Source organism: Hemiscyllium ocellatum, chromosome 36, assembly GCF_020745735.1.
Source record: "Hemiscyllium ocellatum isolate sHemOce1 chromosome 36, sHemOce1.pat.X.cur, whole genome shotgun sequence".
In the NCBI taxonomy this organism is placed as follows: domain Eukaryota; kingdom Metazoa; phylum Chordata; class Chondrichthyes; order Orectolobiformes; family Hemiscylliidae; genus Hemiscyllium; species Hemiscyllium ocellatum.
This window is the reverse complement of record NC_083436.1, coordinates 34,338,781-34,350,933: the sequence shown is the minus strand read 5'-3', so window position 1 is coordinate 34,350,933 and position 12,153 is coordinate 34,338,781. Positions and strand designations below refer to the sequence as shown.

The 12,153-nt window shown below is 40.3% G+C and overlaps 1 protein-coding gene across 1 annotated transcript in view; it reads right to left on the bottom strand.

Annotated features, from left to right (window-relative positions):
- Positions 1-5,211: 5,211 nt before the first annotated feature.
- Positions 5,212-12,153, bottom strand: part of ppp2cb (protein phosphatase 2, catalytic subunit, beta isozyme) — a 33,713-nt gene continuing 26,771 nt past the window's right edge. Inside the window, exons 6-7 of the mRNA XM_060851772.1 lie at positions 7,604-7,722; positions 5,212-5,894 (exon numbers count right to left, since the gene is read on the bottom strand). Coding sequence (XP_060707755.1) covers positions 5,822-5,894; positions 7,604-7,722 — 192 coding nt within the window. The 3' untranslated portion in view covers positions 5,212-5,821. The remainder of the gene's footprint in view (positions 5,895-7,603; positions 7,723-12,153) is intronic.

Genomic DNA, 12,153 nt, shown 5'->3' with positions numbered 1-12,153 from the left:
AGTCCATATAGATCACATCTACCGCTCTGCCCTCATCAATCCTCTGTTACTTCTTCAAAAAACTCAATCAAGGGAGAGTTTACATGTTAATGATGATTGTGTTTGCAGTAAGTGTCTTTGGTTGTGAATCCTATCAGATCGCATGGATTGGTTGGAGTGGCGGTTAGAGGCAATGAGAAATTTACAAGAGCGAAGGAATGTGATGGATGGTTATTAAAGAAAGGGAGAAAAGCCACTGATTCATTCAGATAAATGACTTAACTGTGGGAAAAGTAGGAGGGGGAAAAAGGGACTCTATAACTACAACTAAAGGCCATCTTTGCTCCTTCACAATCTACAGACGTAGAAAATAGCACCATCTTATTGGTCTAAAATAAAGTGCTCCATGCTAACTTAGTACCTATGGTTTATATTTTTAAAAAATTTATCAAGAAACAAATCTCAAAAAATATGATCAAGAAAGAACCCATTCTACTCACTACTGTAGACTTACAGCAAGATTACACGTAAAACCATGTACTTATCTATTCCTGTGCTGTGAGCTCTCTCACACAGGTTCCTCCAAGGTCAGCTGTGAATTTCACCGTTTGTTAATTTTTCCTAGATGCACTCTGATGTCCAGGGATACATGAACTCAACAGCAAAGGCAGTAATTGTGCAGACTCTGATGTGTCAGTTAGCAGTGTAGGTTTCTTTCTCTCTCTCCCTCACTGACCATGTGATCATTGCCTTTTGTCTGTCTTCCACTTTTTAAAAATGTCATGGTTTTGATTTTTTATTCCCAAAGTTCCAAAACAATGCTACAGCTTATAAAACAGTAATTGCTGCTCCTGGAATTACAGGAAGTCACCTCCAAGACCCAAAATACCTTTTGAAAAAAAAAAGCAGCAGGTCTTACAGCCACAATTTTTCCCATCCTTCATCTTGGATTACCCAGTAGCATAACAAAGCTGAGCAAGTGAGAGAATATTAAAACAGCCTAGTGGTTTTGCTCGTGAGTACAAGACTAGGAAAGACCATTCATTATGTGACATAATCATTGCTATTTTTAAAAAAGGTTACAGTGAAAAAAAAAGATCAATTGAGCTCTGTCACAAACTGGGGAGAAAAAGGGATTTATACCTAAAACCTGACAGACAAAAAACTTTGAAGTTATTAGAAATTTTTAGTTGCATGCACTGAGAAACTGGTCTTAATTTTAAAGAGTCATGTGAATACTTTCCTTGCTGATTTAAGCAGGGACTCGGATTTTGAAGAGACAGAACAGAATAAGTCGTTGCTGATTCTGCTAAGATCAAGGACACGGTATCATCAGCAGTGAAGGAAAGGTTCAAGGCCTCTCGCTGAAATGAAGACTGGGGTATCATTGTGTCAGATTTCTGAGGCCCATAGTCAATCAAATAGTTGAGAATACTCAGACTGCTGCTAAAATCTGCAACACCCTATTGAAATGGTTTCTTTATGATGTGTGCAAATGTGAGAGAGAGAGGGAGAGAGAAAATCAGGATGAACAAAAAGCATCAAAAGTTTTGTGGTTTGCTGACCAGTGTCTTGTCACTTAAATGTGGTTAACTGTCTGTTTCCTGTGGTTTTAAAGTACTTTGCTGACTAGCATGTATTATTTATTTCAATCTATTATCCTTCCATTAAGAGCACACTAGATTCTGTGAAACAAGTACATTTATTTTTTGTGCACATTATGTTTGAAATGTGACATGATTTGGTTTAAAAGGAGAGGTGGTGAGAGGATTTAAAAAAAAAATGATTTGGAGCTAATTATTAAATTCTACATTGGATTGGACAGATGGATCTTGGGATTAAAAATGCACTGCAAATCCTTAAATCAAGACTTTGGGTCCTGCCACAGTTCTCGTAAGATAATTGGAATTTAGAAATAAACAATTTGAGGATTCATATTCTATAGGGGGAGAAAAGGAACAGAGAAGTTTGGAGATAATCAACTCTTAAATCTTAATTGTAAAGTATCAAATGAGCTGAAATCTAATATGAGCATGACAGAGGCATTAAATGTTGGCATGTCTAGTTCTTTAAAATGATATTAAAATAAAGAAACTTTCCTGCTTTTTCCTTGTAGTCATTGCAATCATGTAGGTTCTTTGGCTGCTAATTGCCCTACGCTACCTTAAGTAGCCATTTTCTTCAGCAAGCCTAAACAATTCCTCAGTCAGTAGTGACTGGTTGGAGGAGCAGTTTAGAAGGCAAGTGGCCATAGTGAACAAGTCATTGGAGATTGCTGTTGTCAGAGTACAGGCCTCAGGAATATGCTGACCGAGTCCAGGGAATGCTGCCTTCTTTGGGTTGAGATGAATGAATAAAAGAGGCAGCAGAAAAAGGTTGGGGCGAGGGAGAGAAGAGGAGAAAGAAGAGGTTGAAGAGGTAGAAGCTACAAGGGGAGGAAGGGAGAAAGGAAGAAAGGAGAGTAAGGTGTAGGCTACAAGGGAATAAGAATACAAGAAATAGGAGCAGGAGACACCATCTGGCACCTCAAACCTGCTCCACCATTCTACAAGATAATGGCTGATCTTTTCTTGGACTCTGCTCCACTTACCTGTCTACTCACCATAACCCTTAATACCTTTACTGTTCAAAAAATCTATCTTTGCCTTAAAAACAAAAGTAGCCTCAACTGATTCACTGGGCAAGGAATTCCACAAATTTACAACCCCTATGGAGAAGTTTCTCATTAGCTCAGTCCTAAATCTACTGTCACCTGTTTTAAGGCTATGCCCCCAAGTTCTAGTTTCATCTACCAGTCAAAACAAACTCCCTGTTTCGAGCTCATATATTCCCTTCATATTAGATGTTTCTATCAGACTCCCTCCGCCCCTCATTCTTCTAAATTCAATTTAGTATAATCCAAGTCTACTCAATCTCTCCTCATAAGCCAACCCTCAATTCCAGAATTAACCTAGTGAGTCTCCTCTGCATCCCCTTCAAGTGCCTGCACGTCCTTTCTCAAGTAAGGCCAAACTGCACGCAATACCTTGAACGTGAATTAAACCAAACCTGCATATTAACCTTAAGAGAATCCTGAACTAGAAATCTCAAGTCCTCTTATGCTTCAGATTTCCAGGGTGGCATAGTAGTTAGCACTGCTGATTCAAACCACCAAGGACCTGGGTTAGATTCCAGCCTCGGACGACTGGAGTTTGCACATTCTCCCCGTGTCTGTGTGGATTTCCTCTGGTTTCCTCACACAATTCAAAGATATGCAAGTTAGGTGAATTGGCCATGCCAAATTGCACATATATGTTCAGGAATGTACAGGTAAGGTGCATGAGTCAGGGTAAACATAGGGGAATGGGTCTGGGTGGAATACTCTTTGGATGGTCAGTATGGACTTGTTGGGCCATAGGGCCTGTTTCCACACAATAGAGATTCGAATTCTGAAATACTCCAGGTATGGCCTCACCCACACCATTACCTCCCTATTTCTAAACTCCATCCCTCTAGTAATGAAGTACAATATTGCATTTGCTTTAATTACATGCTACAGCTGCAAATCAGTTTTTGGTGATTTGTGCACAAGGACACCAGGTCTCTCTGCAAAGTTAGAGGAGGTTGCAAATGGAGAGGAAAGTAGGTTGCAAGGAATTCAAGAAGACAGCTGCAACAGGTGAGGAGGAAGAAGCCTACATTTGTCTACTGGTATTAAAAGCACAATATTGCAAAAGCACTTGAGAGAAACTGTTGAAGGTTAAAAAGAATGGGGAAGGGAAGACAAAAAAAAAGGCAAGGAGTTCAAATAGAAGAAACACCAAAGAGATATTTCTCTCCCTTTTCTTCCATACAAACAATGGTACTGACTTCATGCTCAACCTATAGCATACCCATGGGTCTTTGTTTTGAATTCTGAAAGAAGTGCTATTATTTGTGAGACTGCATTTCAAATTCACAATCAAGGTCAGAAGCCAACATAATACAAGGTCTGATTTTAAACACCCGAAATTGGATCCTTCAAATTGTAATTTGGATTATTGACCAAAAGATGGGATAAATGGTCAGAAAATTCCACTAATTCTGGAATCAAACAGCGAGTTGTCTGCCAAGTTTTGCTCTTGACAAACAACTTCTGGCAAAAATCACCACTACTTTGTCAACATTTCCCCTGAATTCAGGTTTCTTTAGGTGGCACTGGGGCTCTCGTACCTGAGTTTGGACAATAGGTCTGAATCAGTACCAGGATTGGCAACCAACTAGAATAGAGAAGTTGTTTTTTCAAAAGATGCTGACTTAACTGGAACACAGGAACAGTAGACCTTTTCTGTATATCCATCAGTACACTTGCCCAACAAAAAAAAAATGCTCAAAAACATCAGTTGACCCTACAGCCTTTTTGGACCATGTGGTGATGGAGAAGGAAAACTAGCACTAGATTCACACTGTCTATTGTAGGGGAGATTAAAAAAAATTACTAGTTTGGTTTCTGAATGGCTGTGCTCTAAGTTTAAGATTCTGCCTCCTTGTTCAGAATTCAGCATAGGAACTCTTTCTATTCCTAACCTGTTGAACTTAACATTGCAAACATCTTAGATTATTTATCAAGTTTATGCTTCATAATTGAACTCTAAACTATGGTGTTATGAGAAGAGGGGGAGTATGCTGGCCCTGTACTTGTTAGGATATAGTAAAATGAGAAAGCTCCTGTTGAAACATACAAGATTCTTAGTGTTCAAAAATTGCTGCAATTTTGAAAAAGCGAATTACAATAAATCCTTAAATTGTGTCTCATATTTAAGTACTAAATCAAACCTAATTATAAACATGACTGTTGAACTAGTCTTTAGACCTGCTAGAGGAGACAGCTGCAATATCACATGAAAAGTTTTGATTTCTGCAAAATTAAACAAATATTTCATAAAAGATACCCACCAACGGTTCCCTGTGCAAAACTCATCCTCGGAACTTTGAATGGGGCAGAAAAAAAATTATTCCAGAAGTAATCCATGATTTTAAAAATAAACTTGTTTCAAAAATCAAATTGTAAAATGTCTGGAAAAGAATTGGTGAAACATATTAAAATCAATCCAAGTTTCAAAGTTTTGTATTTTGTTAGATGGAGGTGGAAGTAACTGAAAAAATTCAACAAGATTTCAGAAAGTTTGTGCATGTGAGCTCATAACTGGATTTTAGTTCAATTGAAGGGAATTGTTTTAATGACCTAAAATGACCTTCCTGAAACCCAGTGACTGATTATTTGAATTAGTTTATTGTTCAAATACACCAAGTTGAAGTTGCAAGCACTTTTATGTCAAATATATACAAAAAAGTACAGTAACACAGAACAGTGATCCAAACATTGAAAAGGGACATTTTCTCGAACACTCCAGAAGGACATTGCAAGTCCTTTCAAATGTTCATAGTGTACATTCAGAACAGGTGTTATGTGCCTCTTACTGGGAAGAAAAAGGACTGTAAAGCAATACATGCCTGGTAAAACTAACCAAAAATGTCATGACTGTTGCAATTGAACCAGTTTATTATAGCATTTGTACATCAATATTTCACAGTCTCCTAGATAAAACAAAAGGACATGTAGTAGCAAGCAAAATAGAACTATTAAGACTGAATACCATATTTTCCATACTGAAACAAAACAAAGAAAAAGTAAAAATTACTTTTCAAAATTGTGTTCAATGCTCCAGGCGTAGGACTGCTTTCAGTATGGCACATTTGGTCCGTGTTAATGCTATTAGGTTTTGACAAACAGAAGTAATTTCAGAAAAACATTTAAATTATTGTTGCTTTTTCTGTAGCAGGTGAACTGCTGGCGTGGTTATAGTGTATAATTAAGAACTCTTTACAGGAAATAGTCTGGAGTACGACGAGTGACATGAGGCTCTCCACGGCGAGGTGCTGGATCAAACTGAAGGCTGTGGAAAAGGACAGTACAGTACTTGAACCAAAGAGCACCAAAAGGTCAAAAGTACAAACTTAAATTTCATCAGGTCACATAGATCAGTGTTTGAGATTAGTAAAACGGTTGATGAAAGATCCAATAGCTAATACTGTTGCTCTTCTAAAATGCTCGTCAGTTTTAAAGTTCAAATATTTCAAACACTTCACATTTTGGAATTAAATCTTGGCTTTGCCAGTTTGAAACATTGAGTCTACTAGAATAATTGAAAGAGAAGATCACCACACAAAAATCTGAAGCATTCTAAAAAGTGTGAAGCATGGGGTTAATAATGAAGGGAGTTTCCAAGAGTACAGGACCAGGAGGATACCACTGGAGGCATGTGCAACAAACAAAGCCAAATTTCTGGAGAAACTCAGGTCTGGCAGCATCTGTGGGGAAAGAAAAATAAAGTTAACGTTTCTAGTCTCATGATCCTTCTTCAGATCTAAGGAGGGTCACCAGACTTGAAATACTGTTTCTTTCACCTTCAAGTTGCTGCCAGACTTGCTGAGTTTCTCCAGCAATTTCAGTTTCAGATCCTAAGACTTACAGTTTTTGTTTTATTTTGAGATATGTGCAACATGCTGTCAGTACAAGTTCTTCATTCAAAACAACAAAACAAAAATTATTTCTACTTTCTACAAGTACAGAGCAACCTCGATTATCCGTATGACAAGAGTGGGAGTATTTTGTTCGGCTAATCAATGTTTGGGTAATACAGTTTACTCCAGCATTGGAACCTTGAGATCTTGTTCAGATAGTCCAAAATTTGGATAATTGACATTTGGATAATCAAAGTTGCCCTGTATGTTATTTTGTTGACGGTTGCTTGGGCTTTCGAACCAACAGTGGACATTCAATGATATTCTCCCCCTCCTCTCAGGTTCAGACTTAAAGATGTTTGATGTTGATTCAACATGAGAACTGCAAATTGGAACCTGCACCACATCTAGAAAAAGGAATTCATTTTCTACGATGGGATCATTATGCTCCTTTACTTGATTTTAGAAAGCATATCAGAGTCAGAGAGATGTACAGCATGGAAACTGACCCTTCAGTCCAACTCGTTCATACTGACCTAATTTAGTCCCATTTGCCAGCACTTGGCCCATATCCCTCTAAATCTTTCCTGTTCACATACCCATCCAGATGCCTTTTAAATATTGTAATCGTATCAGCCTCCACCACTTTCTCTGGCAGCTCATTCCATACACGCACTACCCGAAGTTGCCTCTTCGATCCTTTTTGAATTTTTCCCTTCTCACCCTAAGCCTATGCCCCCCAGGTCTTGACTCCCCCACCCTGGGAAACTACCTTGTCTATTTACCCTATGCATGCCTCTCACGATTTTATGAACCTCTATAAAGTCACCCCTCAGCCTCAAACACTAGGGAAAAAAGGCAGAACCTATTTCAGCCTCTGCTTATAGTTCAAATCCTCCAATCCTGACATGTATGGAGTGCATGAAGTTGACTCAGTTGCCAAATTGGAAGCTTTCACCGGACAAATATTTAAATCTAGAGCTGCAGATGGGAGCTTACTTAGGAATTCAGTAAATTTCAAACCAATTTTTACCTTTCTGCCAGAAGTGGACAAGTTTTAATTAAGATAAAAGTTTAATGAATGCAGTCTTAAACAATGTATGTACTTTAAAATATTAAATTTGGATTTCATCATACTTACAAAGAATACTTCAATGTGTCATCTAGTTCCATAATAGCAGCTTGGTTACCACAGCGATAACAATAATTTGGAGCACTGAATATTGTTACCACATTTCGATCGTGGCACCAGTTGTATCCCTTGGATCAAACAATTGAAAGATCTTTAGCATCTTGAAAAACACAACATAATTACTCCTCCGAAATTACTCAAAGTACCCAACTAAATGTTGCTGACTTATCTTACTAAACCTTTTCAAATACAGTCACAAAATTATTACTGAATCATTTAATGTGTTTGCAAAACTAGGGCAAGTATTTAAAAGTATAATAGAGGATACTAGATACCCTGTTAAAACATTGGATAACTTTACAAGGATGAAACTGGGTTCCTCAAATGACTGTGCATCTAAATTACACTATAATATCAGAATATTCATAATTGCCTCAGGGTTAGAAGAATGAGCTCCATATGTTGAAAATAGTTTATTGCCAGACCGATACAGCTTACTTTTCCCTACGTCCAAGAACTATGATAACAGTAAATATTGATACATTTCTCAGATTTAACAATCATGCATTGCAATATAAACATTATACAAGAAATGTAGTTCAACTAAAATCTAAAAGGAAGCTCATTTTTCTACCACAACTAAGTTGCTTTGCTTCATGCCTAAAACTACTAAACAAACCTACATTTTGATTTGGCAATTGGTCAAATAGATTTATACACAGCAAGTTACATATACCATGAAGAATGCCTGTACTGTTCAATAATGGCTGAAAATGTGTTGATGGAAAAGCGCAGCAGGTCAGGCAGCATCCAAGGAACAGGAGATTCGAAGTTCCGGGCATAAGCCCTTCAATCCAATAATGGCACCTGGTTCTGCACACTCAAAATATTTGATTTTCATGGTTACAAATGTGAGTAGAAGAGGATTTATTTGTAATTAGATAAGGTTCTACAGCCAAACCTAAAGAATATCATATGTGTAAATATAAATCCTAATGAGAGAGAAAGAAAGGAGGGGGGAAACAGAAAGGAAAATGTGGAAGTCACTGCCTCTAAGGGTGGTAGGGGCCAAAATTCTCAACATTTTAGTATCGAGATGTACACTTGTGATGCCAAGGCATACAAGGATATGGGCTAAGTGCTGAAAATGGAATCAGAATAGTTAGCTGCTTGTTTTTGACTGGCAGACTCGATGGGCTGAAGACCTCAGATTCCCCCGTGCATCTAAATTACACTATAATATCAGAATATTCATAAATTGATTTCATTACACTCAAGATAATAATGGCATTCTCTACACTAAGTTATTCTTCCAGAAAATTGAAGAGAGAACATGATATGTAAGAAAACCAATGTAGTTGGCAGGTTTAAAACTAAAGATTATTAATTTGCATATTTCTGGGATCAGGCTGTGTCACATTGTAATGGAAGTGGTTTGGGTGGGGGGGGGGGGAGGATTAAGAAGGTTTTATTTTTGGATTTTGGTCTAGAGCAGATTGGAGAAGGCAGAGACAGTATTTGTCAGCTACTGAAAAGACTGGAGGCATCTAGAATTAGGAATTGAGAGAAGCATGTGCTCAGAATAACAAGTCCAGATTCAATAGGTAACCTCGACCACAGAAGGAGATGCCAAAGGGTAGCTAATATGATACCAATATTCAAGGGACAAACCACACAATTATAGGCCAGTAAGTCTAAGATCTGTGGCAGAGAAACCATTGCAAACAAATTCTGAAGGACAGAATTAATTTCCACTCGGATAGGTAAGGATCATAGACAGTTAGCATGGCTTTGTAAAAGGGAGATGTTTAACAAATTTGACTTGATTTCATCTTTGGAGGTGGTGATTAGGTTTGTGGGTGAGGGTAATGCATGACCTTCAGTAATGCTTTTGACAAGGGATCACATGACAGCCTGATTAAGAAGCTAACAGCCCATGGGATCAAAGGCAATTTAAAAGAAAATTGATCCAAAATGTGCTGAGTGACAGGAAATAGAGGGTGATGGTCAAAAGGTGTTTGTGTGACAAAGCCTGTGTCCAGTGGTATACCATTGGGTTTGGTGCAGGGTCCCATACTGTTTGCTGCATACGTTAATGATTTAAACATGAATGCAGGAGACATGATCAGCAAGTTCGTAAACAACACCATACTGGTGCCATGGTAAATAGTGAGCAGCAAAACCTCAGATTATAGAACAATACAGAAAGGCTGGTCAGATAGACTGAAATGGCAAATGGCAAACTGAAAAGTGTTGCTGGAAAAGCACAGCAGGTCAGGCAGCATCCAAGGAGCAGGAGAATCGACGTTTTAGTATAAGCCCTTCAGGAATGAGGAGGGTGTGTCAAGCGGATTAAGGCAAAAGATAGGGAGGAGGGACTTGGGGGAGGGGCATTGGAAATGCGATAGGTGGAAGGAGGTTAAGGTGAGGGTGATAGGCCGGAGAGGTCAGGAAGATGATTGCAGGTCAAGAAGGTGGTGCTGAGTCCGAGGGTTAGGACTGAGATAAGGTGGGGGGAGGGGAAATGAGAAAGCTGGAGAAATCTGCATTCATCCCTTGTGGTTGGAGGGTTCCTAGGCAGAAATGAGGTGCTTTTCCTCCAGGCATCATGTTGCCATGGTCTGGCGATGGAGGAGGCCAAGGACTTGCAAGTCCTTGGCGGAGTGGGAGGGGCCACGGGGCGGTTGGGTTGGTTGGTGCGGGTGTCCCAGAGGTGTTCCCTGAAATGTTCCGAAAGCAGGCGGCCTGTCTCCCCAATGTAGAGGCGGCCACATTGGGTGCAGCGGATGCAGTAAATGATGTGTGTGTAGGTGCAGGTGAATTTGTGATGGATATGGAAGGATCCCTTGGGGCCTTGGAGGGAAGTCGGGGGGGGGGGGGGGGGGGGGGGGGGGGGGGGTGGGGGTTGGGGGGGGGGGGGGGGTGGGGAGAGAAGGTGTGGCCGCAAGTTTTGCTTTTCTTGCGGTTGCAGGGGAAGGTGCCAGGAGTGGAGGCTGGGTTGGTGGGGGGGTGTGGACCTGACGAGGGAGACGCGGAGGGAGTGGTCTTTCTGGAATCCTGTTAGGAGAGGGGAGGGAAATATATCCTTGGTGGTGGAGTCTGTTTGAAGGTGGCAGAAATGATGAAGGATGATATGATGTATCTGGGGTGGTAGGTGAGGACCAGTGGGGTTCTGTCTTGGTGATTGGAGGGGCGGGGTTCAAGGGCAGAGGAGCGGGAACTGGAGGCGATGCGGTGGAGAGCATCGTCAACCACGTCTGAGGGGAAATTGCGGTCTTTGAAGAAGGAGGCCATCTGGGTTGTTCGGTATTGAAATTGGTCCTCCTGGGAGCAGATGTGGCAGAGGTGAAGGAATTGAGAACATGGGATGGCGGTTTTACAAGGGGCAGGGGTAGGAGGAAGTGTAATCTAGGTAGCTGCGGGAGCATCCGCAGTCCTCACTTTCTCCTTTTTGGAGGACAAACAAGGCAAAGAAACATTGAAACGTAGGACCATAGGGAAGTATTGAGAATTGAAGGGACCTTTGTGTACATGACCATGTAGTTCGGAAAGCTTTGGTTGCACTAGAGAGGGAACAGAAGACATTCACCTGGATTAGATTAGATTTCCTACAGTGTGGAAACAGGCCCTTTGGCCCAACAAGTCCACACTGATCCTCCGAGGAGTAACCCACCCAGACCCATTTCCCTCTGACTAATGCACCTAACACTGAGAAGTCTAGCATGGGCAATTCACCTGACCTGCACATCTTTGGGCTGTGGGAGAAAACTGGAGCACCCAGAGGAAACCCACGCAGACATGGGGAGAATGGCGACTCTATTTGGAGTTTGCACACAGGCTGGAGTCAAACCGGAGACCTTGGTGCTGTGAGGCATGAGTGCTAACCACTGAGCCATCATGCCGCCCTGTAGCCTGGGCTGGAGTGATTCAGTGATAATGAGACTAAAGAGGCTGGATTGTCATCATTATGGTAAAAAAGGCGGAGGTGGAGGGAAAATCTGGTTGAGGTATACATATGCTGAAGGGCATAGAGGGGGTAGATAGGGAAAAGCTTTGCTCCTTAGGAAAGGGGTCAATACCCCATGTGACAGCTTTAAAAAGGGAATGGAGCTGGAGGTTTAGAGGGGAGAAATGAAAATATTTTTCACTGAGTTGTGGTTATCTGTAGCTCTGCCTGAAAAGGGTGGTAGAACCAGGAGGGTTCTGTTCAGAAATTTGCTTTAAAAAGAGTATAGATAGCGTTAGAAGTGCTTGCTCATTTTCTTTTGCCGGTGAATTTTTTTTTTAAAGCAGTTTTTTCAGCTAATAACTAGGACTTCAAATTTTTTTTAAGAAAACATTTACAGCCTCTATTGAGATCATAACATTTTCCTGAACCAAATGCCATCTCTGGAGCATTATTGATCAAGTTAAATGCATCTGAACTCTTCAGGAAGGACTACAAATAAAAACACGTCTTAGCAATGTTGCATTTTACCAGGAGTCTGGATTAAGGGACAAATTTAATCTGTATAGAATCTTTAGCTATGAAGGCTTTGTAAACTATAGTCATCCAGTGA